General features: G+C 42.1%; 1 protein-coding gene across 1 annotated transcript in view; it reads left to right on the top strand.

Moving 5' to 3' along the window:
* The window catches only part of trip4 (thyroid hormone receptor interactor 4), a 133,037-nt gene that overhangs the window by 64,569 nt on the left and 41,110 nt on the right, over nucleotides 1–27,358 (top strand). The window contains exon 12 of the mRNA XM_041178649.1: nucleotides 6,258–6,349. Within this exon, the coding sequence (XP_041034583.1) occupies nucleotides 6,258–6,349 (92 nt within the window). The remainder of the gene's footprint in view (nucleotides 1–6,257; nucleotides 6,350–27,358) is intronic.

Here is a 27,358-nt window from a genome sequence, read left to right as displayed (position 1 = left end):
AATTCAACAACTTTAGGTCGTGAGCTCCCTCCCCCATCCCCACCCCCTGTTTCCCCCTTCCTTTTTTTTCCAATAAATTATAAAGATTTTCCTTTTCCCACCTATTTCCATTATAAAAAAAAACCCCACTAGAGCTATACCTTGAGTGCCCTACCATCCATTCTTAATTAGCACATTCGTTTAGATAATATCACCAACTTTAACTTTAACACCTATGTGTTCTATTGTACTATTGTCGTTGACATCTTTTGATGATCTGCTTCTATCACTGCTTGTTTGTCCCTACAACCACCCCCCCCCCCCCCTCCACCTCTCTGTCTCTCTATCTCTCCGCCCCCCCCCACACACACCTTAAACCAGCTTATATTTCAGCTCTTTCCTGGACTCGAACTCAAGTTCTGTCGAAGGGTCATGAGGACTCGAAACGTCAACTCTTTTCTTCTCCGCCGATGCTGCCAGACCTGCTGAGTTTTTCCAGGTAATTCTGGTCATTATCATATTGGTTGTGGGATCTTTCTGTGTGCAAATTGCTGCTGTGCTTTCTACAACTTTAAAGTTAAGGCACTTGATAATTGGTCTGCAGATGAGCATGCTGATAGTGAAGAATCTTATTTTGTCTGAATTATATCCATCTTGTTTTGTGATGTATAGTTAGTTCATTGTCTGAGGAATTGTTCAGGCAAAAGGAAGTGCACGAACATGGGCACAATTTTTGGATTTTCATAAACAAATTCTGCTAAGACAACAGTACCTTATTCTTTCTGAGGTGAAATTCTGACCGCCAACTGGTGCATTGCCCTGCCTGATCCGCCTTCAAACTTAACCCCACCCTAGATCACCTTACTGCTGCAGTCTTCCTATATCCTTTATTTCCCACTCTCCAGCAGTGTGCCCTGGGCACCCACATCCAATCTAACTTTACATTGACCTTGCCCAAACTTGTCCTCCAACCCAATCCTTGCCAGGTCTTAAGCAGCTTCTGCAATTTCTGAGGCCTTGTGGCCTGAGGAAGTACCCAACTCTTTCTGCTATAATGTATTTTTAAAAATACTAACTTGCTTCATTGTAGCCTCCCAACCCATAGGGCAATAGTAGTTTTATTTTTAGTATCTGTGCCCAAGGCATTAAGTGGTGCATACTTGTGAAAACAACAGCTGTCCTTTCAAAGAGCTCTAAGAATAGTACAGCACAAAAGGAAGCCATTCAGTCCTTTGTGTCTTTGAACGAGCTATGCAATTTGTCCCACTCCCCTGCTCTTTCCCCTGCGCATTATTCATTTTGTAAGTATTTATCCAATTCCCCTTGAAACTTACTATGCATTTGCTTTAGGCAGTGCATTCCAAATCACAACAACTAATTGTGTGAAAAAAAACTCATCTTTCTCTTTCCCCACCCCTAGATTATTTTGCCAGTTATTTTAAATTTGTGTCCTCTGGTAATTGACTCTCCTGTCAGTGGACACAGTTTTTCCCTATCCACTCTGTCAAAAGCCCCTCATAATAAGTATATTGTTAAAACCTATGGCATAATATATCATGTACTGACCTGGAGTCTGGAAAGCTTGTTCAAAATGGCCCATCAAAGGCTCTGTGAACCTTCTTTTACAGACCAGGACACAATAGACCTGCTAGATAGAATTGCCAAGGAGCATGGCTAATTGGGCACATGACCAAACGAACATTAGAATGGGAGCAGGAGTGTAGGCCATTTGGTACCCTCGAGTCTGTTGCACCATTTGATATGATCATGGCTGATCTGATTGTGGCCTCAACTATACGTTCCCTATCTAACTCCTATAACCGTTGACTCCTTAAACCTTAACCTTTAAAATATTCAATGACCCTGCTCTCTGGGAAAGAGAATTCCACAGACGAACAAACCTCTGAGAAAAAAAATTCTACTCCTCTCTTTCTTAAATGGGAGACCCCTTATTTTTAAACTGTTCCCTAGTTTTAGTCTTTCTCACAAGGGGAAACATTGTTTCAGCATCCACACTGTCAAGTCTCCTTAAAGCCTTATGTTTCAATAAGATCACCTTTCATTCTTTTCAAATCCCATAGGTACAGATGCAACCTGCCCAACCTTTCCTCATAAGATAACTCCTTCATCCCAGGAATCAGTCCAGCGAACCTTCTCTGAGCTGCTTTCAATGCAATTATATCCTTTTCTTAAATGAGGAGACTAAAACTGTGCACAGTACTCCAAACGTGGTCTCACCAATGCCCTGTACAACTGTGGCAAAACATCCATACTTCCATATTCCATTCCCCCTGCAATAAATGACAACATTCCATTTCCCTTCCTAATCACTTGCTGTACCAGCATACTAACCTTTTGTGATTGATGCACCAGGACACCCAGCAGCTCCATCTGCACTGCAAAGTTCTTCCCATTTAAATAATATACTGCTATTCTATTCTTCCTGCCAAAGTGGACAAGTTCACATTTTCCCACATTGTAGACCATCTACCAAAATTTTGCTCACTCATTTAACCTACCTATATCCCTCTGAAGGCTATTTGCTCCCTCTTGACAACTTACTCTCCAACCCACCTTTGTGTCATCAGCAAATTTAGTAACAATATGTTTTGTCCATCGCAGTCATTGATATTGCTGTGGCACAGCTGATGGTAAATGCTGAGCTGCCCAAACCCCAGAGGGAAACTTGAAACAGCTGCCACAACGGTTTTTGCAAGTTGTATAGCATGAGGAGAGGTTCTGAAATCAGGAATTGATGTCCCTGACTACTTGTGATAATTTTATTGTAAAGTAAACATTCTTTAAAATAATAAAGGGAAAAAAACTCAGTTACATTTAAACACAAGAATGGCTTTACACAGTCAACAGTACTTGAAACCATTTCCACAAGATCTTAACTTAAATACATTCAGAGCTAGCCTTTCCCCTTTTCTGTTCAGCAATTATCCTTAAAGATTTATAGAAAAATCAATAGAATTCCAGTAATTTTTACCACACAGTGCCTTTTTACCTTGGGGTGTCCTCTGAAGCTGACGTCAACTGGGTCTTCAGGTCTGGCCTTGTTTACACTATCTTCTGGGAGTTCTGACCAGCTACCCTGCTGTCTTCTGGGAGATCTGACCAGCCACCCCCACCTAGGCATCAGTATTTCCTTAAATGCATTCCTTCCCTTCAATCTCTCCATTGTCTTAACCAGTTTCTTTAGAAATGTTTTCTTCATGGACTTGATTAGACTATTCTTTACTTTAGCTCTTGTAAAAGCAAACTTAGTCTTTATTTACTTGCACCTTTTACGACCTGCATATATCCCCCTTTCAACTAAAACAACTTGATTAAAAAACACTCCTGTTATTGCTTTATGTAAAACTCTGATTGAAATTCCTCTTGGCTCATTAACATATCAAAACCACTTCTTACTGTTGGTTTTAGATTCTTGCAGTCATTCTAGCTCTTATTCCAATTACCATATTTACACCCCCAACAGCCTGACTTCCCATACATAGGAAAAATGAAGTGACATCAGCAGACAAAAAATATTACAATTTCTTGTTTTCTTGACGAAATGGATTGTAAATAGTTGAGGCCCCAGCATTGATCCCTGTGGCACTCCAATTGCAACAATTTGTCAATCCAAAAATGACCCACTTACCCCTACTCTCTGCTCCACGTTAGCTAACCAATCCTTTGTTTACACTAATACTTTATCCTCTACACCATGAGCTCTTATTTTGCGTGGTAACCTTTAATATGGCACCTACAGATGCCTTTTGGAAATGCAAGTACACCACATCCACAGGCTCCCCTTTCACCACCTCAAAGAACTTTAATAATTTAGTCAAACATGACTTCCCTTTCACAAAACCATGTTGACTCTGCCTGATTTGCATTAGATTTTCTAAGCACCCTGCTATAACCTCCTTAATAATAGTACCTGTACCACATGGACTGCAGCGGTTCAAGAAAGCAGCTCACCACCCCTTCTCAAGGGCAATTAAGGATGGGCAATAAATGCTGGCCTAGCCAGCGATGGTCATGAATAATTAAAAATAAGATTCTTGCATTTTCCTTATGACAGATGTTAGGCTAACTGACCTGATTTCTGTCTCCTTCCTTTTTTGAATAGAGGAGTTACATCTGCTCTTTTCCAAACTGATGGAACATTTCCAGAATCTTAGGAATTTTGGAAAATTACAACTAATGCATCCACTCTCTCAGCAGCCATTTCTTTTAACGCCCTAGGTCCTGGGGACTTGTCAACCTTTAGTTCTAATCTGTTTTTCAATACATTTCCCCTGGTGATTGGAATTGTTTTAAGTTCCTCCCTCCCTTTTGCCTTTTGATTTACAAGTATTTCTGGGATTTGTCTTCTATGATGAAGATAGACAGAAAATATCTATTCAAAGCTTCCACCAACTCCTCATTTCCCATTCTTAATTCCCCAGACTCATTCTCTAGAGAACCAAAGTTACTCTTTTCCTTTTTAAATACTCGTGGCAACTCTTACTATTTAATTTTTGCCTTATATTTTTTAGTCATTCTTTGCTGGTTTTTAAATTCTGTCCAATCTTTTGACTTCTAACTAATCTTCACAGAATTATGCACGTCTTCTTTACTTAGCCATGAGTGGTGCACCTTTCTCACTGGAATGTATTTTTTTACTGAGTGTTATGAAATATATATTTAAATGTCTTTCATTGTGCCTGTACTGTCTTACACTTTAATTTAACTTCTCAGTTCACTTTAGCCAGCTCTGTCTTCATAACCTTGCAATTGCCTTTATTTAAGTTGAAAACACTAGTCCTAGACCTACACTCCTCACCCTCAAACTGAATGTGAAATTCAGTCATATAATGATCACTGCTACTTAAAGGCTCCTTTACAATGAGGTCTTTAATTAATCTTGTCCCATTGCACATTATCAAGTCCAGAATAACCTATTCTCTGATTGGCTTTAGAATGTGCTGCTCTAAATAAATTGTCTCAAATACACACTACGAACTCATCTTCCAGGCTACTTTTGCCAATCTGATTGGTCCAGCCTATATGTAGAGTAAAATCACCCATGATTATTGCAGTACCTTTCGTACAAGCCCCCATTATTTCTTCCTGTATTATCTGCCCTACAGTATAGCTACTGTTAGAGGGCCTATAAACTCCACCTACAATTGACATCTTAGCTTTGCTACTTCTTAACTCTACCCAAACTGATTCTGCATCTTGATCTTTAGAACTAAGATCATCTCTCACTGTTGTACTCATGTCATCCTTAATTGGCAGGGCTACCCCACCATCTTTTCCTAGTTTCCTGTCCTTCTGAAATGTCATGTACCCTTGAATATTCCAGTCCCAGCCTTGCTCACCTTGCAGCCATGGCTCTCAGTCAGTTGATAATCGTCCATAACAGAACAGCAACTAGTACTGGATTGGGATAATAATTTCCCGTTGATAGCCCCAACCTGACAGCTGGTGGCAACCTCGATCCATGCCAACAGTGGTAATTTAAATTTATTACCTTGTTGATTTATGCCATTAGATGTCACTACCATTGGGAGTTGAGATCTGCTGATGGTTGGGACAGGGAGCTGTGGGAACTAGAAGGCTTAATGATCAGGAGGTTGTTAGTCCAGTCTCATGAAGATTGATTCAGGTCTCAACCTAAACCTGCTTTAGACAAGTGAAATACAAGACTGCAGGCAACACGGACCTGTAAGCAATGATATTAAATATACCAATTTAGAGAAGTGATTTGGGCGTCAGCTCCCTCCACTACAGCAGTATTTTCCCTTTGAGACAGAGGTCAGGTTTTTGACGATTTTAGTGCAGACCCACTCGGCTGTCAGTAGGGGGCTCCAACGCGCTTGGCCTCCATCCTGTTAAATCCAGCATATTTTACAAGAAAATCCTGCTTTTCGCCTATTTGGAAGGTGTGCGCAGGGCACTGGAGTGCAGGGTGTAGGGTTCTCGAGAATGAGTCTGGGGAATTAATAATGGGAAATAAGGAGATGGTGAACAGATATTTTCTGCCTGTCTTCACCATAGAAGAAACATAGATGCATCCTCTTTTGGAGGTACAAAAAAAATGAGGCCTGAATGAGCCATTTTGACAATGCACGCCATCCTAAATTAATAAATGTCCTCATTAACCCAATACATTTTTATAAATGGTTGGAAGAGTCTATCTGCCTCTGATGTTTCACATCTACATTCTTAAATTAGGATTCTTTTAAAAAAAATGCCGAAAAATTCTTCATGGTAGCTGTTAAACTTTTCCTTTTCAGACATTGAATTTCCCAAGGACTACCCAACTGGCTGCCTGTTGGGCTGTGTGGATGTGACAGACTGTGTGTCTCAAGAGCAGTACCGTGAGCAGGTAAGCATGAGTGCTGCCAATAGTCTTTCAGCCATGTCCCTCCCCAGTTCTAAAATATGTCAAACAGTGTGTGCAGAGGGTGCATGTTTCTATGAAGGTTTTCATACTCTCTGACTTGTGCTTGTGCTCCAGTGTAAGATGCTTTAGGAGCTTATTTGTCTGCTTTTCCTTCTTAGTGAACCATGTTTTGCAGACATGTCCCCTTTGAGCTGCGTGTGCCATACATTTAATTATCACAGTCCCGCATACCCTGATGGCTAAATGAGGTTTACTGACACTCCCTAGTTCATGAACTCCCCCACAATGGGAAATTCAGGACGAGAGCCAAGCCTGACACCATTAATCAGGTTGAATTAACAGCCAAAATTCATGAGTGTCAGTTCCTGGAGCCCGAAGCTATGTCAGGACTTGTCTTTCCTGTGGCCTACTCTCTGCTTCCCTTCAGCTCCCTCCCCAACCCTCCTGTTCGCAGCCCCTCTTGCTCCCTTGCAGGAGGGAAGCTGAAAAAGTTAGAATGTTATTAAGAACTAGTCAGAGGATTTTTGGGCCAGTTAATACCACTGATCCAGTCAATTTGCTGCAGTTGGTTTTGTAGAATTATTAAAGGAAGATTGACCCCTAAGATATTGGACACTTTAAAAACACAAGGGCATTTGAAAAGTTTTGGAATATTAGCCCAGATGTCCAAGTAATAAGGCAAAGATTCTTGTGGGGTTATCTCATGGGACAAATTAAACCGTGCACACTTCCAAATACTACCTCTCTCCAATTCACTTTGTGAGGCACAGTTACTTTATAAATCGTCAGTTAGTTCATTACTTCACAATTCATAAATCTCTGATTCATTAATCCAAAATTGTGGATGGAATAAATGCCACTAATTCCTCAAAAACTACCTCAGCATTCATTCTGCCTCCTAGGATTCCACCCTCTCTTCACCAGTTCCCAGATGTAACTTTCCCCTTCAACATTCACACAATTTACTGGCTCACTTCTCTCTCTGACCTCCACCCCCCAGTTCACAAGAGCAAACCTCTCTCCAAATTCACAGCGACACTTTACCTCTGCCTGATTAAGTTTGTTGATGTGAAGAAATGACTGAGCTATTTTCCTCACTATTCATGGCAGTTTTAAGTAAAGAAAGCACTCAATGAGCTGAAAAAATAAAAGTTGCCTTCTCTGCATTTTCTATCAGTTTAAAAGGCAAAAACCCCCTTGGCTCTTTCTATTTTGAGCTTATCAAATTGAATCAAAAGATCCTTATCTTGTCTTGAGTCATTGCTAGCAATTCAACTTTTTCTTCTGTCAAATGACAGAAATATAAGCTACAATATAAAAACTAACAGATGCCTCTCTCATGTATGGTGTAGTGGTTATGGTACTGAACTTAAAACCTAGAGGTCATGAGTTGAAATACCACAATGGTAAATTTAAAATTGAATCCATTAATTCCGGTAATTTGTGAACTAGTATGTTACCATGTCAGTGTCTGGTGATGGTATTCTTTCTTCTTCCATATCTATGGTAACCTCTTAAACATAGATATTAGTTGTAGATTTTTTTTGTTCTACTGGTGGTGCACATCCGCACATCACCTTGATTTTGGTGTACATTCCGCGCATGGATGGAAAATATCAGAGGGAACATTACTTTTTTTTGCAGTATTTGTATCACTTTGCTTTTCCTTCTTTCTCTCTTGAAGTTGGACCCTCGCTCAGAGGTAAAGTTCTCTTTGCACCAGCCTCTGGTCCTCTGGTAGTTTCCCCAAGCGCTATTCTAAGTGAGTGAGCCTAATGACTGTAGCAATGGAGTGCAGGAGAGATTAACTTGTCTACAGATGGTGAGGGAAACAAGGTGCCCTATTCATATTCTGTGCATTAGCCTGGTAGGCCTCAGAGTGCTGGAACCTGGCACCATCAGTTTTCACTTTTTGATCAATCAAACTTTATTTTGAACCTTTCCAAATTCCTCTTTAACTTGCAAAATTCAGACATGACAAAGTGCTAACTAGTTTGCCAGGATGTTTCAGTTCAAGATTGTGCTTCAGCCAGGATTTCTGTAGAATGTACATAAATTGATTGATCTCTTTCTACTCTGCAACAATGACTACAATTCAAAAGTACTCCTTTGGCTGAAAAACGCTCTGGGACATCCCAAAGTTGTACTGGCACTTTATAAATATGAATCTTTCTTTCTATACTTCAGCCCAGTTTATTTATTCATATAGAAACTAACTAGCACAGTGCACTGTAAAGCCACTGTTTAGTGTAGGGCTGTTTCCAACTCCTTGAACATGACAAATGAAGTAAATATGCCAATGGATATTGCAATAATTTGTAGCACAATGGATTGACTGTATACAGAATTCTAATCTTTATAAACAAGAATGATTAAGGAATGGATGGAGTCTGGTAGTCACATGACTCATCTAGTTTCCTGGGCAGACAGCAACAACTTGCATTTGTATAGTGACTTCAGTGTAGTAAAAACTTGTTTGAGATTCGTGTTATCACTGTGGTACAAGTAACTCCAAACGCACCATACATATCTGTGTAAACAACTGGGACAGAGGCAGAACTAATAGTGAACAGGTGAGGGACTAAAGCAGGTTAGAATCAAGTCCCAATCTTTAAATGTTCTTGCTTACGTGTTCCCTTGGAATGCTTTATGTATTGAGTCAGTCTTGGCTCAGTATTTGCCAGGTAGATGTCAGTGTTGTAACGGTACTGGTTGACTAGGGGCACAGCTTGTTTTGGACACAAGTCTTCAGTACAATTTCTGGAATGTTGTCAGGGCCCATTACCTTTGCATTATCCAATGTCTTCATCTGTTTCTTGATATCATGTGGAGGGAATTAAATTGGTTCAAGTCTGGCGTCAGTGATGTTGGGGTCATACGAAAATACATACTAACAAGGAGCAGTAGGCCATTCAGCCCCTCGAGCCTGCTATGCCAATTAAGATCATGGCTGATTGGATAGTAGCCCTGAAATCTGTATCCCACCTACCACCGATAGCCTGTACCCCCTTGCTAACCAAGAAGCTGCCCACCTCTGCCTTAAAAATATTCAAAGACTGCATCCACAACCTTATCAGGACAAGAGTTCCAAAGATTCACGACCCTCTTGAGTGAAAAAATTTCACCTCATCTGTTTTAAATGAGCAAGTCCTTATTTTCAAACATTGACCCCTAGTTCTAGATCCTCCCACAAGAGGAAACATCCTCTCCACATCCACCCTGTCAAGGCTCCTCAGGATCTTATAGGTTAAGTGAGCGGGTAAAGATATATCTGTTTGTAGCCTCCTTATGTCCTCTTCACAACTTAGTTTCCTATCTATCTTTGTGTCATCAGCAAATTTGGCAACCATCCCTTCAGTCCCTTTTTTTTTCATTCATTGAGATGTGGGCTTCACTGGCTGGGACAGCATTTATTGCCCATCCCTTGTTGCCCTTGAGAAGGTAGTGATGAGTTGCCTTCTTGAACCGCTGCTGTCGATGTGGTGTAGGTGCACCCACAGTGCTGTTATGGAGGGAGTTCCAGGATTTTTGCCCAGCAACAGTGAAGGAATGGTGATATATTTCTGAGTCAGAATGGCGAGTGACTTGGAGGGGATCTTCCAGGAGGTGGTGTTCCCATCTATTGGCTGTCCTTGTGGATGGTAGTGGTTGTGGGTTTGGGAGGTGCTGTCGAAGGATCCTTGATGAATTCCTGCAGTGCAACTTGTAGATGGTACACACTGCTGCTACTGTGCATTGGTGGTGGAGGGATTGAATATTTGTGGATGTGGTGCCAATCAAATGGGCTGCTTTGCCCTGGACGGTGTCAAGCCGCTGAGTGTTGTGGGAGCTGCACTCATCCAGGCAAGTGGAAAGTATTCTATCACACTCCTGACTTGTGCCTTTGTAGATTGTGGGCAGGCTTGGGGAGTCAGGAGGTGAGTTATTCGTTGCACGATTCCTCACCTCTGACCTGCTCTTGTAGCCACAGTATTTATATGGCTAGTCCAGTTCAGTTTCTGGTCAATGTTAACCCCCAGGATGTTGATAGTGGAGGATTTAGCAATAGTAACGCTATTGAATGTCTAGGGGATGATGGTTGGATTCTCTCTTTTTGGAGATGGCCATTGCCTGACAGTTGGGCGTGAATGTTACTTTCCACTTGTAAGCCCAAGCCTGGATATTGTCCAGGTTGTGCTGCATTTGGACATGGGCTGCTTCAGGACCTGAGGAGTCACGAATGGTGCTGAACATGTGCAAATCATCAGTAAACACACCCACTTCTGACCTTATAATGGAAGGAAGGTCATTGATGAAGCAGCTGAAGATGGTTGGGCCGAGGACACTACCCTGAGGAACAACTGCAGTGATGTCTTGGAGCTGAGATAACTGACCTCCAACAACTGCAACCATCTTCCTTTGTGCTAAGTATGACTTCAACCAGCGGACAGTTTTCCCCCTTATTCCCATTGACTCCAGTTTTGCTGGGGCTCCTTGATGCCACACTCGGTCAAATGTGGTCTTTATGCCAAGGGCAGTCACTCTTACCTCACCTCGGGAGTTCAATTCTTTTGTCCATGTTTGAATCGAGGCTGTAATGAGGTCAGGAGCTGAGTGTCCCTGGTGGAACCCAAACTGGGTGTCAGTGAGCAGATTATTGCTAAGCAAGTGCCACTTGATAGCATTGTTGATGACCCTTCTCATTTCTTTACTGATGCTAGAGAGTAGATTGATGGGGTGGTAATTGGCCAGGTTGGATTTGTTCTGCATTTTGTGTACAGGATATACCTGGGCAATTTTCCACATAGCTGGGTAGATGCCAGTGTTGTTGCTGTACTGGAACAGCTTGGCTGACAGGGGGCGTGACAAGTTCTGGAGCACAAGTCTTCAGTACTATTGCCGGAATATTGTCGAGACCCATAACCTTTGCAGTATCCAGTGCCTTCAGCCATTTCTTGATATGAGGTGGAGTGAATTGAATTGGCTGAAGACTGGCATCTGTGATGCTGGGGACCTCCTGAGGAGGTCGAGATGGATCATCCACTTGGCACTTCTGGCTGAAGATTCTGGCAAATGCTTCAGCCTTTTCTTTTGCACTGCTGTGCTGGGCTCCTCCATCACTGAGGATGTGGATATTTGTGGAGCCTCCCCCCCACCCCTGCAGTGAGTTGTTTAATTGTCCACCATCATTCATGAGTTGATGTGGCAGGACTGTAGAGCTTAGATTTGATCCATTGGTTGTAGGTTCGCTTAGTTCTGTCTATCATTTGCTGCATATTCCGTTTGGCACACAAGTTGTCCTGTGTTGATGCCTCATTTTTAGGTGTGCCTGGTGCTGCTCCTGGCGTACCCTCCTCCACTCTTCGTTGAACCAGGGTTGATCCCCTGGCTTGATGGTAGTGGTAGAATGGGGGATATGCCATGCCATGAGGTTATAGATTGTGCTCGAGTACAATTCTGCTGTTGCTATTGACCCACAGCGCCTCATGGATGCCTAGTCTTGAGTTGCTCGGTCTGTTTGAAATCTGTTCCATTTAGCATGGTGGTAGTGCCACCATAAGGGTATCCTCAATGTAAAGGCAGGACTTCGTCTCCACAAGGACTGTGCGGTGGTCACTCCTACCGATACATCTGTGGCAGGCAGTTTGGTGAGGATGAGGCCAAGTATGTTTTTCTCTCGTTGGTTCCCTCACCACCTGCTGCAGACCCAGTCTAGCAGCTATGTTATTTAGGACTCCACTAGCCTGGTCAGTGGTGATGCTATTAAGTCACTCTTGGTGATGGACATTGAAGTCCCCCTCCCAGAGTACATTCTGTACCCTTGCCACCCTCAGTGCTTCCTCCAAGTGGTGTTCAACATGGAGGAGCACTGATTCATCAGCTGAGGGAGGGTGGTACGTGGTAATCAGCAGGAGATTTCCTTGCCCATGTTTGACCTGATGTCATGAGACTTCATGGGGTCCAGAGTTGAATCTGAGGACTCCCAGGGCAACTCCCTTCCGACTGTATACCACTGTGCCGCCACTTCTTCTGGGTCTGTCCTGTCGGTGGGACAGGACATAGCCAGGGATGGTGATGATGGTGTCTGGGACATGATCTGTAAGGTATGATTCAGTGAGAATGACTATGTCAGGCTGTTGCTTGACTAGTCTGTGAGACAGCTCTCCCAATTATGGCACTAATCCCAGATGTTAGTAAGGAGGATATTACAGGGCCAACAGGGCTGAGATTGCCATTGTCGTTTCCGGTCCCTTCATCCAAGTCATTTATATAAATCATAAATGGTTGAGGTCCCAGCACTGATCCCTGTGGCACGGCACTCATTACATCTTGCCAACCTGAAAAAGACCCATTTATGCCTACTCTCTGCTTCCTGTTAGCCAACCAATCTTCTATCTGTGCCAATATGTTATCCCCTACAGCATGAGCTTTTATTTTCTGCATAACCTTTGATGTAGCACTTTAACACCTTCTAGAAATCTAAGTGCAGTGCAGTGCATTCACCGGTTCCCCTTTGTCCACAGCACATGTTACTTCCTTAAAAGAACTCAAATAAGTTGATTAAACACGATTTCCCTTTCACAAAACCATGTTGACTCTGCCTGATGACCTTGAGTTCATCCAAGTTCCCTGCTATAACTTCTTTAATAATAGCTTCTAACATTTTCCCTATGATAGATATTAAGCTAACAGGCCTGTAGTTTCCTGCTTCCTGTCTCCTTCCCTTTTTGAATAATGGAGTTACATTTGCTATCTTCCAATCTAATGGGACCTTCCCCAAATCCAAGGACTTTTGGAAAATTAAAACCAATGCATCAACTATCTCACGAGATGCTTTTAAGACCATAGGACGAAGTCCATCAGGACCTGGGCTCTTGTCAGCCCACAGCTTCAACAATTTACTCAGTACCACTTCTCTGGTGACTGTAATTTTCCTGACTTCCTTCCCACTTCCATTTCCTGGTTTATAGTTGCTTCTGTGATGTTACTTGTATCCTCTATAGTAAAAACTGATGTAAAATATCTGTTCAATTCATCTGCCATCTCTTTGTTTTCCATTATCAGTTCTCCAGACTTACTTTCTATAGGACCAACGCTCACTTTGTTAACTCTTTTCCTTTTTAAATATTTATAAAAACTCTTACTATCTGTTTTATATTTCTGGCTAGCTTTCTCTCTTACTCTAAATTTTTCCCTCCTTATTAGTCTTTTACTCATTCTTTGCTGTTCCTTATATTCTGTCCAATCTTCTGGCCTTCCACGTATCTATTGCTCAATTACATGCTTTTTCTTTAAATTTAATACTATCTTTAACCTTTCTAGTTAACCACAGATGTTGTGTCCATCCCTTGGACTTTTTCTCACTCGTTGGAATGTACCTATTCTGGACTTTCTGAAATATCCCCTTATACATTAGCCACTGCATCTCTGTTGACCTATCCCTTAACCTAATTTGCCAATTCACTTTCGTCAGCTCACCTTTCATGCCCTCATAATTGCCCTTATTTAAGTTTAAAAGCTTGGTCTCAGACCCACTCCTCTCTCCCTCAAACTGAATGTAAAAATCAATCATATTATGGTTGCTGCTACCTAGGGGTGCCTTTGCTATGAGAACATTAATTACTCCCATCTCAAAATACAATACTAAGTCTAGTGTAACCTGCTCTCTGATTGACTCCAGAACATACTGCCCTAAGAAACTATCCCAAAAACATTCAATGTACTCCTCATCTAGGCTATCTTTCCCATCTATTCCAGTCCCATATGTAAATTAAAATCTTCTATGATTATCACGATGCTTTTCTGACGAGCTCCAATTATTTCTTCCTTTGTGCTCTAACCTACCATGTGGTTACTGTTAGGGGGCCTGTTCACAACTCCCACAAGTGACTACTTGCCTTTACCATTTCTCATCTCTACCCAAACCATTTCCACATCCCAGTTTCCTGACCATAGGCCATCCCTCTTTATTGTGCTAATACCATCATTAACTAGCAGAGCCATCCCTCCACCTTTTCCTTGCTTCCTGTCCTTCCTAAAGTTCCTGTACCTTTCAATATTCAAGTCCAAATCCATGTCCTCCTGCAGCCAAGTCTCCATAATGGCTATCAAATTGTAATTATTTATTTCTATGTGCGCCCTCAGTTCACATGTTTTGTTTCTAATGCTACATGCATTCAGGTGCAGAGATTTTAGTTTTATTCAATTATTCTTTTTATAACCCTTTAGTTTCACCTGTTGATTTACTATTAGATTTTTACTCTCTATCCCCTCCTGCCACGGTCTATTTTTCATTTCCCGTAATAATACCTTTCTCTTTTGTCTTGTCTCTGCTCTTTGATTTACCGCATCTTCTCAAATTTGATCCCTTGCTCCCACTATTTAGTTTAAAACCCTCTCTACTTCCTTAGTTGTGCAGCTTGCAAGAACACCGGCCCCAGCATGATTCAGGTGTAGATCATCCCAACGGTACATTTCCCCAGTATTGATGCTGGTGCCCCACGAACTGAACCCATTTCATCTCCCCAATCTGAGTTGTCCTTTGCCAGTTTGCACGTGGCTCAGATAATCCAGAGATTATGACCTTTTGAGGTCCTGCTTCTTAATTTGGTGCCTAGTCCTCATACTGACTGTGCAAAACCTCCTTCTTTGCCCTGCCTATGTCGTTGGTATCTACATGGACCATGATGACTGGGTCCTCCCCCTCCTACTGCAAGTTCCTCTCCAGCCCCAAGCATATGTCCTACACCCTGGCACTGGGTGGGCAACAAAGCCATCTGGACTCACTCTCTTTACTGCAGAGAATGGTGTCAAACCTTCTGACTATACTATCCCGTACTACTACTACATTCCTTTTTTGCACCTCCCACTTGAATGGCTTCCTGTACCATGGTGCAATGGCCAGTTAGCTAATCTACCCTGCAGCCCCCCACTGTCATCTAAACAAGCTGAAAAAACCTCAAACCTTTGGACAATTGCAGAGACTCATGCTCCTGCCCTCCCCATACTTGCCTCACTCGCAGTCACACCCTCCTGTCCCTGACCACTGACCAAATCAGAAGACCCGGCCCTAACATGTGTGACTGCCTCCTGGAACAAAGAATCCAGGTAACTTTGCCCCTACCTGATGGGTCGCAGTGTCTGTAGTTCAGCCTCCAGCTCAAACTCTGAGCTAAAGCTGCTCGGACTTCAAACACTTACTGCAAACTTGTTTGCTCTGGATCAAACTGGCATCAGGGAGTTCTGACATGCTGTAGCTGTGACACTTCACCTGTCCTGACAAGCTTAATGTGCTCTAAATAACTATTTAATTACTTTATTCAATCATACATTTTACTTTTTTTATATATTTTATTAACTGTACCACCTGTTGCTAGACTATTTTGTACCTCAGGAATAGAATAAACCTTAGTCACTTACCAGATACTCACTCAGCAAATAACTAGCTTCTTGTAGTAACAGAGGAAGACCACTTACTGAAGGCTGAGAAAGTTGGAAAGCAGAAAGCAAAAGAGCACCTCTTTCCCTTCCTTCCCTAACTCCCTTAATTAACCCGGCCAATTACTGTCCCATCAGTCTACTTTCAATCATCAGTGAAGTGATGGAAGGGGTCATCAACAGTGCTATCAAGTGGCACTTGTTTAGCAATAACTCGCTCACTGACACTTCATTTAGGTTCTACCAGGGCCACTGAGCTCCTGACCTCATTGCAGCCTTGGTTCAAACATGGACAAAAGAGCTGAACTCCTGAGGTGAGACTGACTACCCTTGACATTAAGGCAACATTTCAGGAGTGTGACATCAAGGAGCTTTCGCAAAACTGGAGTCAATGGGAGTCATCTCAGTTCCAGGACATCATTGCAGGAGTTCCTCAGGGTAGTCTCCTCGGCCCAACCAAATTCAGCTGCTTCATCAATGACCTTCCTTCCATCATAAAGTCAGAAGTGAGGATGTTTGTTGTTGATTACACAATGTTCAGTGCTATTCACAACTCCTCAGATATTGAAACGGTCCATGTCCAAATGCAGCAAGACATGGACAATATCCAGGCTTGGGCTGACAAGTGGCAAGTAACATTCGTGCCACACAAATGCCAGGCAATGACCATCTCCAACAAGAGAGAATCTGATCATCACCCCATGTCATTCAATGGCATTACCATTGCTGAATCCCCCACTATTAACATCCTGGGTGTTGTCATTGACCAGAAACTGAACTGGACTAACCATATAAATACACTGGCTACAAGAGCAGTTCAGAGGTTCGCAATCTTGCAGCAAGTAACTCACTATCTGACTCCCCAAAGCCTGTCCACCATCTACAAGGTACAAGTCAGGAGTGTGATGGAATACTCTCCACTTGCCTGATGAGTGCAGCTCTCGCAACATTCAAGAAGTTTGACACTATCCAGGACACAGCAGCCCGCTTGATTGGCACCTCATCCACAAACATTCACTCCTTCCACCACCAACGCACAGTGGCAGCAGTGTGTACCAGCTACAAGTTGCATTGCAGGAATTTGCCAAGGCTCCTTAGACAGCACCTTCCAAAACCATGACTGTGATCATCTGGAAGGACAAGGGCAGCAGACACATGGGAACACCAGCCTGACTTGGAAATGTATCACCGTTCCTTCCCAGTTGCTGGGTCAAAATCCTGGAACTCCCTCCCTAACAGCACTGTGGTTGTACCTGCACAACACGGACTGCAGCAGTACAAGAAGGCAGCTCACCATCTCGCAGGCAGTTGGGGATGGGCAATAAATGCTGGCCTTGCCAGTGATGCCAACATCCCATGAATGAATTTTTAAAAAAACGTAGAGTGGAGCAGGTCAGTGTCTTTATTATGGACACAGCTTTGCTCCAGGATTGGGGTGAACCTTGACTTTATTCACTGCTAGTTTACTGTCCGTGCAGAATGGAAATTGCTTTGCACTGACACTAAACTGGCAGTATAGATGCACACTTTTTAAAAATAAAACTTTTAAACAATTTGTTTCTAGTTTCCCTATCTTGCCTCCTCATTAAGTGGTAGCATTTCATTCTGGGATATGGCCATGGAGACAGCAGCTTCCCTTTGGCACCCTATCTACTTGACCATTCTTCATACCTGATCCTGTGTACCCAGTGCAGGTGAGAGAAATACAGCAGAAAACCATCGGAGGCATCGTTGACCTATCCTCACCCAGCTTGTATTTACTCCCAACAGTGTACTGTGGATAGAGTGCAAGCAAGGACTTTGATTTAGGATGGTTTCCACTGAAATTTGATCCAGAGGCAATTGTAGCTTTTCCACTAGTTCCTTTATTGAGACGTAAGCTCCATGCTGAGTTGTCCAACTTGATGCTATGTTGTGAGCATTGATGGGACATAAAAATGGTACATGAATTGTCACTGGAAAAGATCAATTCTTGCATTTAAAATCGCTGTCTGATGCACTGAACTGATCTACTTACATAAAGAGTTTGATGTGTCTCAAAATTGAATAGATCTTTTTCAGTTTAGACAGTAATGGAATTATATTAAGAAATACAAACCCAGGAATTGCACATTGAACATTATAATTCAGGAAAACTCCTGCATGAGTGGATTAGAAGTTCTTTCACGGTAACCTTGCATCATTCTGTGGCTAGAGGAACGGAGTCACCAGGAGTGGTGACCAGAAATACTCATGCTTCGAACTGAACTCATCATGCCATTGGTATGAAGTATGATGCTTTTATTCTTGGTTTCATGGCATTGCCTGCCGTTTCCAATTTGTTGCTTGGAAGAACAGCTGTCTTTCAAGACTTGGCCTAAATATGAATAAATTGCTTTATATTTTTCTGGAGTTGTCTTTCCCCCCCACTGCAGACCATCCTTTATCGGCCAGTAGGGGGTGCTCACAACTTGCTGCCTAATGATTCTATGCTGCCTCAAATTGATATTGATGATTGCTGTGATAAAACTAAGTGTTTAACCCTTGGAACCTAAGCTCTGTGAATTCAGTAGATTCAAGGAGCTTGTATTTGTCAATGCTGAAGCAAACTATTTTATCTACATGTTAAGGGAATTGTAATTTACTTGGTATTTGAAAAGGTTTTTTGTGAAGCTTCTGTTTCTTCCCATTTTTGCTTTGTTGCCACCAACTCAGCACCGCTATGGGGTTTGCCCCCCTATTGTTGAATGCTTGTCGATACTCTCTGGAATTACACATGAAGAATGGCTGTTCTGGATGAGCCGGTATGATTCACAATGGAGTTGAGGTACAGATTAGCTATGTTGTGATAGAATAATTGAATAAACACGAGATGAATGACTCAATATGTGTAGGCCTCACCAGCTAGTAAGGGAATTACAGTAAAGCACAGAGTAGGTACCAAGGGCTGTGCTAAGATGATGTGACTGACTGCAGCACATTTGTTGTGATGAAGCTTATGACCTACTGAATCCAAATGTTATTTTCCTAACCTTTAAATTGCAATTTTGGAGTTGCTCCAAGATATTTTTTATACCCTGTCTTGATTATTTTCCATTCTTCATGAATGGTGGTGAAAATGGAGAGACTATGTTATTGTACCAGGTTGCATGTCCTGAGTGTGTGTTGGTGAATGCCTGGTCTCTGCAGTCAGTCAATCATTGACAGAAAAATGCCCTCGACTTCTTCAGTACAACCTACATGAGACAACTGGCTGATCTCTGCCTTGTCTGCATTTTGCCACGTTGTTTGGGTGAACCAGTAGCCCAGTGTTGACTGAAGATTGTGCTCTGTAACCAGGCATTGCTCAGTACTCCCAGTTGCCAAATTGATTCTATAATCTCTGCTCATAGTGACTTTGATAGCACTGAATGTCTATCTGAATGGTACTTGAGGATAAGTGTCAGCTTGTTTCTTGTCCCTATGATTTGAGATTTTTTTTAAAATTGGGGTTGAAATTGGAATTTTTAGTAATGACACCGTTCTCAAGGATGTGGAATTGAAATATGCTCATGAGTGAAAGGCAAAGCCAGGAGTATGATGCTGCTAATGATATGATGTAAATGGATGATGTGATATGCAGCTGAGACCTGACGAGAGGGAGAGAGGGCAAACATGGTTCAGAAAGTCTTGTGCGGCAAGAGAGCTATAAAAGAACAAAGATGGAATGTCTCTTTTTTTCTGGAGTTGCAAGTAGAAACAGCTGATAAATAGATGTACTTTTTCCGCCAGCTGGTTACATTATAGGTTTTCTCATTTGCAAAATTATTGTGGCAGCAAAGGGAATGGATGTCAGATTCATGGCTAGAAATTGTGCCTCCTCCTTAGCTAACAGCCACAGAGAAGGCCTCAGTCCAGCTATTTGTCATGGAAAGGCTTGCATGCATGGTGAGTCACATTGTTTTGGAAACTTGGGGTAAATATGGGCATGACAACCTGTTACTGCTCATTCCTTTTAATAACTTCTTAAGCTGTCATGTAGCAACAGGTAGAGTTTACATCATCACTGATTCAGTGACTAAGCAGTTTTAAATAATTTAGTGTCACCTTCCTATAAGAACAGATTGCTGCATTTGTGTAATTGCACAAACCCAGTTTGTTTTTGCAGGCTAAATCTTATTGTGTGAATCTCAGCATTCCTTGCCTGCAGTTCTTGTTTATTGGTTACGGGTTAAAGCAGAAAACCAGGTTCTCCATTGTTCACTGCAGAGTGAAGCTGACTGTTCGTTCTGTTGGCTGTCCAGATTCAGTTTATATAACAATTGCACTGTGGTGTTTGCAAGCTATGAAACATTTTATTGCACTCCTAGTTTTTCTATTAGGACTAATGCAATTTGGGGGAAAAAAGAGCTGATCATTAGCTAAGTCATGCTACATGGTTTTTAAAAACGACTGTTAGAGGGTTGTAAGTCTGTATTTTAAGTTTTATTCTGGACAAAAGGTTTTACTTCTGTTGCTCCACTTTCAAGAACAGGTCAACCAGGTTGGATATTTGTAGGTTATGATAATTAAAATGAAACTTGATTACTGGAGTATTGCATCTAGTTCTGAGCACATTTTAAGAAAGATGTGAAGGCATTAAGAGAGGGCGCAGAAAAGATTCATAAGAGGGAGCGGGGCATGCGTTAGAAACTGGAAGGAGTGAGTGTCTATGGTGAAATGGAAACTGGGCATGTGGGAGCGACACTCCCTCTCCATTGCGGGTAAGAACCTGGTCATCAGGTGTGAGGCACTCTCGCTGTTGCTGTATGTGGCGCAGGTTTGACCCATTCCACACTCCTGTGCGATGGCGATCACCCGAGCCATCTTTTGCTTTATCTGGAGGTTGAAAATGGATCGTGTCCGCAGGGACGCGATGTACAAGCCTCTAGATAAAGGGGGAAAAATTGTGCCCAACATCGCCTTCATACAGATGGCCACCTTTGTGTGTGGCTGCATCAAGCAGTGCGTAGACCCTCAGTATACAAACACCAAGTGTCACTAAGTGCTGAGGTTCTACCTGTCCCCCAGTGTTACGAAGGATGGGTCTGGCCATGCTGCCGCGGAACGCTCCAAGTAGTTGGACCGTGCCGTACCACCTGTCCCTCGTGGGAAAATTTATGCAGAGAAACACCTTTGACCACAAGTCCATTGGGAGTGGTCGGCACATAACGTCTTAGAGGCCCTGCGGGAAAAGGAGAGGGTGGATCCTGTGGGATGGTTCCCCGAGCAGACTGTCAAAGTCATTTGGCAGAATGCCTTATCACCAGAACTTTCCAACAAGCACCAAAACGTAGCTTGTCTGGTGGTGAGAAAGGCCCTCTCTGTCAGATCCTTCCTGCATGCCAGAAGTCTCACCCCCTCGGCACGTTGCCCACGAGGTGGCTGTGGTGGGGACAAGACCATTGTTCACCTCCTTGTAGATTGTGCCTTTGCAAAGTAGGTCTGGAGAGAGATGCAGTGGTTTCTGTCGAGGTTCATCCTGAGCAGTTCTGTGACAGAGGCCTCTGTGCTCTACGGGCTGTTCCCAGGGACACACACCGAGACAAACATCAACTGCAGCTGGAGGATCATCAACTCAGTGAAAGATGCTCTTTGGTCTGCCCATAACTTGTTGGTCTTCCAGCGCAAAGAGTTGTCCCTGACTGATTGTTGCAGACTGGCACGTTCCAAAGTCCAGGACTACGTGCTGAGGAACACACTAAAGCTTGGAGCAGCCACTGCAAAGGCACAATGGGGAAAGGTCACTGTCTAAGACCTTTCTGCCATAGTGCACCAAGGGGCTGGGAACTGTTTAGAGCCCCTCGGGCTGTACAGCTCGAAATGAATGTCTGCAAATGATTGTAATATTCATTGTTTGTACTGATACACCTTGTGATTCATGTTGTAAAAGTTGAACCTGATTGTACCTTTGTGATGGTGATTTTGAAATGGTTTGGTATGTTCTTCCAGATATTTTATGAATAAGGTATATTTTTCCAAAAAAAAAATTCATAAGCTGGTTAGGCCACAGCTAGAGTATTGCGCGCAGTTCTGGAATCCGCATTATAGGAAGGATGTGATTGCACTAGAGAGAGTGCAGAGGAGATTTACCAGGATGTTGCCTGGGCTGGAGAATTTTAGTTATGAGGAGAGATTAGATAGACTGGGGTTATTTTCCCTGGAGCAGAAGAGATTGAGGTGTATCAAATTATGAGCGGCATAGGGTAGACAGGAAGGAACTTTTCCCCTTGGTGGAGGGATCAATAACCAGGGGACATAGATTTAAGATAAGGGGCAGGAGATTTAGCGGGGATGTGAGGAAGAATTTTTTCACCCAGACGGTGATGGGAATCTGGAATTCACTGCCTGAAAGAGTGATAGAGGCAGAAGCCCTCATAACATTTAAGAAGTACTTGGATGTGCACTTGCGATGCCATGGCATACAAGGCTTATGGGCCTAGTGCTGGAAAATGGGATTAGAATAGTTGGGTACTTGTTTGACCAGCGCAGACTCGATGGGCCGAAGGACCTTTTTCTGTGCTGTAGACCTCTATGACTAATGGTTCTAGGAATTAGGAAATTCAGCTACCTAGATAGTTTGGAAATGCTGGGATTGTTCTCTTTGGAGAAGAGAAGATTAAGAGGAGACTTAATATAGGTGTTCAAAATCATGAGAGGCCTGGAGAGAGTAGACTGAGAAACTCATCCTATTGGTGGAAGGGCCGCAAATGAGGGGACATTGATTAAGGATGGTTGGCAAAAGAAGGCAATGCAACATGAGGAAAAATGTTTTTACACAGCGAGTGGTTTGGATCTGTAATGCAGTGCCTGAGGTCTGGTGGAGACAGGTCCAGTTGTGGCTTTCAAAAAGGAATTGGATAGTTATCTGAAGATTAAAAAAAAGTCCATAGTTACTGGGAAAAGGCAAGGGAGTAGGACCAGGTGAAGTTGTCCTTGCAAAGAGCTGGCATGCATGATGGGCTGAATGGCCTCCTGTGTTGTAACTGTTCTGTGATTCAATGATTAAGTCAATAATTCCCTAATTTAGCAGATATTGAAAGCAACCATAAAGATTAGGGCGTGTTTGCCTTGGTTGAGCATTAATGATTTTGCTTCTGAGCCAGATGGTTGTGGATTTAAGCCCCACTCCAGAGGCTTAAGCAAATTTTCTCGACTTGCACTTCAGTGCAGTTTTAGAGAGTGCTGCACTGTCAAATGTAACTCTGGATGAGATGTGAATTGGAGAGCCCATCTGCCTACTCAATCGAATGAGAAGAAGAACAGGGGAGATTTGCGAGCATCATGGTCAACCCATATCCTTTCACCAAAACAAAAAGCAGATTCCCTGTTAATGTCTCATTGCTATGTATGTGTGGGTAACCTTGCTGTACGCAGATTTTCTGCTGGATTTTTCTATGTTGCAACAGTAACTGCACTATGAAAGTACTTTATTGTCTGAGGTTTTTTGGTGGTTCATAAGGGTGTGATTGGCAGCTGTGGATTCAGCGCTGAGGCCCTAAGCTCTGAAATTCCCTCCATAAACCCTTATGTATCTCTGCCTCTCCTCCTTTTAAGATGTCTTAAAACTCACCAGTTTCACCAAGCTTTTGGTCACTCGGTGTCAAATTTTGTTAACGCTCCTGTGAAGAGCCTTGGAATGTTTTACTATGTTCAAGGTGCTCGATAAATGCAAGTTGTATTGTTGATTGAACCTCCAGAAAGACCCTGCAAGATTATCAGAAAGCATATTTCCAATATTAAAGCAGAGAGCAATTAATCATACAGTTTCGATGAGAAACCTCAGTGCTGTCTTTCTAGATTGTAGCTTTATTACATGAATTTATCATTTGAAGATAGTGTAAACGGTCACAGCTAAAGAAAAGAGGCACAAGAGAGGGCACCTTCCCTGAAAGCAGTGTAGCAATTCTCCACCTACATGGAAGATAAATTGAATGGTGATGGAGGATCTAATTTTTTGAGTGGTACAGCCGTGCTTTGAAGAAATAGAAAATTCTGACAAATTATGTCCCATTGTGAAAAGCAACAATAAATGGTTTAAGTGACAGGCTTGAAATTTTTCTCTTTTTTTATTATCCATCAGTCATTTCCCTAGATTTACAATGCCTTGAAGGGTAAATGATGGAGCACTGCTTTGTTAACCGCGATGCGAACTGTTACTATATTTCTTGAGCAGCGCAATTTGAAGTGTGTAACCCCAATTAATTTCTTAATACTCGCTAGACCTAAATTGCCCTTGAATAAAAGCACGCATTCGCGAGTGAAGCTGCCTCCTTTGTGCAGCTTTACACTTATGAAAAGCTTCAGAAGATTTAAATTGCCTTGTGTGCAGTCACCTTCTCACAGCTGTATATAGGCGAGCTGTGTTGCAGATCTCTTTCAAGTGGTTTCTGCCTTGCTTCCGTGACCTAGTAAATGGAGGTTCCTCAGGAATGTTTCAAGAAATTAATTATGTGGTTATAAGCATGCAGACATGCTGGCAGCAAGGAGTCTCCTCTTTGTGATGTGCTATGTGTAATTTACTGGGTGTTATTGATAGAAGTTTAAAACGGCTGCAGAAAGTATGGAAAACAACTTGATTGACAGAAACTGTAAGGATGCTCTGGAAGTTATATAAGAGAAGAGTCAAGAGATAATGGGACTGTTGTTCATTACTGAATACTTGTAAGTGTAGATTGTACAAAAATATTTTTGCAGGATGACTTTTCTAAAGTTTCCAGTTTCTGTCCTTTCACCTTCATCCCATATTTATATAGGTATGCCCATGAATGGAATAGTAAATAAGACAAATTATCCACAACTTCACTGCCAGTGTGGTCAAACTTGTTCCCTGGAAGTCATCTATGTTGAACCCCTGACAGCCAGTTGGTGAAGGAGGGGACCAGAAGTTAATCTTTACTCAGTTTTCGATTTATTCACTTAAGTGAAACATTACAAGTATATCCTAACTCTACTCCCAAAACCAGTGTCAATAAATGTGCTCAAGTATTCATCCAATGAATGCTTCCCCACTTAATCTTAACTTATAGAATTAACATTGTGGGCTGAGGCAGGTGAGTTTGTCTCTGCATTGTAGAGTATCTATGGTAGCGATTCTTAGGATTCCAGCTTCTTGTGGGATCTTGCTCTGCGTACATAGAAACAAAGATAATGTACTATATGAAAATAAACTTGTTATTTAATATTGCAAAAGAAAAAAATAACTTCTGGTCTCTGGTAGATGACCAGATCTCTGGTAGAAGACCGAGAGCTCAGAATGCTGCTTTATAATTGGTAAGGCTCATTATATCCAGCCAACAAGGAAAGAACTGTACTTCCAAATGACTGCATGGAACAAATGGGCTGATGTTTTATCAATTATGAACATATGAACAAAGGAAGTTAACCAGGCGGTGGCTTGCTTGTGTGATTGGAACAACAAAGCTCTGTCATCCAGTTATTCCAGTGGCCAGAATGGTGAGACTTCCATGAACTCTGAAGTGAGCACTTTAGAATTATGATTGTGGTCACAGCTATTCATGAACAAGTTAGATGTTCATCTGTATTTGTGTAACTTTTTTTTTGTTATTCTCTGGATTTGGACAGCACTGGCAATGCCACATTTACCCACACCACTTGGACAATAGTGGTTCAAGAAGGCAGCTTACCACCACCTCCTCAAGGGCAATTAGGGATGAGCAATAAATGCTGGCCCAGCCAGAGAAGCGCACATCCACTGAATGAATTAAAAAAGGTAGTTATTAGTGCTCATGAAAGGAATCCAAGTCACTAGGTAGCAGTATTAAAAATTATAATATTAAAATCATTATTCATTTCTAGGCAAGTTTATGATGACACTTTGTTCTGGATTCCCTCACCAGAGGAAATAATCTCTCCGTATCCAACCTACTGAACCCTAATACCATTTTAAACACCTCAATTAGATCACTCCTCAACCTTCTAAACTCGAGTACAAACCAAATTTAAAAGACATGCATTTATTTAGTGCCTTTGACAAACTCAATGCCCCAAAGTGCTTTACAGCCAGTGGACTACTTTGAAATGTAACCACTGTTGTAATGTAGGAAATGCAACAGCCAACCTGCACACAGCAAGCTCCCACAAAAGCAATGTGAAAACGATGAAAGCAGCTGTTTTATTTTTGTGATGTTGGTTGAGGGGTAATTATTATCTAGAACACCAAAGATAAATGCCCTGCTCTTCTTCAGAATAGTGCCCTGGGATCTTTTAAGCCCACCTAAGAGGGCAGATGGGGCAACTCATCTGATATTTGGCATCTCTGACAGGACAGCACATCCTCATTACTGCACTGAAGTGTCAACGTACCTTTGTCCACTCAAATGCTGAGTGGAACTTGAGCCCACAACCTCTGAGCTAGAGGTGAGAGTGTTACCAACTGAGCCATTACTGACGGACGTTTATGCAACCTGTACTCATAATTTAATGCTTCAGGTACCAGGTTCATTCTGATGCATCTGCATTCCCTCCAAGGTCAATGTATCTTTCCTGAGGTGCAGATTCTAGCACTGGATGCAGTACTCCAAAAGGGATCTGACAAGCCTTAGAGTAAAGGGAAGACTTTTTAGAACAGAGATGAGGAGAAACTTCTTTAGCCAGAGAGTGGTGAAACTATGGAATTCATTGCCACAGAAGGCTGTGGAGGCCAGGTCATTGAGTGTATTTAAGAACGAGATAGATAGGTTCTTGATTGGTAAGGGGATCAAAGGTTATGGGGAGATGGAGGGAGAATGGGGTTGAGAAACTTATCAGCCATGATTGAATGGTGGAGCAGACTCGCTGGGCCAAATGGCCTAATTTCTGCTCCTATGTCTTATAGTCTATACAATTGAAACATAAGAATTCCACTCTCGTGAGATAAAAGCCAATATTCTTTTTCTGATTACTTTTATAGCTTTTGGTTGTATGATTTGTGCACTTGGATGCCCAAATTCCTTTGTTCCTCCTCGTTTCTTTGTCCCTCGCAATTTGAGAAGATATTCCGATTTATTTTTCTTGGATCCAAAGAGGATGACTTTTTTTACAGTCCACCCTTGATTGGTCAACCTCGTATTTCATGGCCTTAAATTCAAATTATAGGAGTTTTTAAAAATAATGTGATTGCTTCTCAAAAAATCAGATTTAAACCAAGTGACTTAAAAATTAAGAGTGACTATGTATTTTTTAAAACTTATTTATTATTCAAAAAAAATCATTCCAGTAGATGATAGTTTATTTTTCAACAACTTTGCAGCCTGTATCCAGGCAAAAACAGGGCAATGTGTTAGGATGGCTCTTACAATTGTGTCTGAGTGAGCTATGGTAGTCAATGTCGCTAACTGATTGGCTGTGCAACTAAAATGATTTCAAAAAGCAGTCCAAAGTATTCAAATTATGTTACTCCCAAGTATTAAATTGAATTAAATACCTGTTCCTTCAGACCTAGCTCCAGCTGTTTCTTGACAATTGATGGGAATCAATATTGATGGTAAAGATGTGTTCTCTACACAAGTAAGTAAAATTCAGTGAAGTGATAAGTTAGAAAATAAACCAAGAATCCACTGAATTTAATGTTCGCTT

The sequence above is a fragment of the Carcharodon carcharias genome, chromosome 32 (genome assembly GCF_017639515.1).
Source record: "Carcharodon carcharias isolate sCarCar2 chromosome 32, sCarCar2.pri, whole genome shotgun sequence".
In the NCBI taxonomy this organism is placed as follows: domain Eukaryota; kingdom Metazoa; phylum Chordata; class Chondrichthyes; order Lamniformes; family Lamnidae; genus Carcharodon; species Carcharodon carcharias.
Note: the sequence above shows the minus strand (reverse complement) of the source record. Positions and strands in the feature narration are given on the sequence as shown.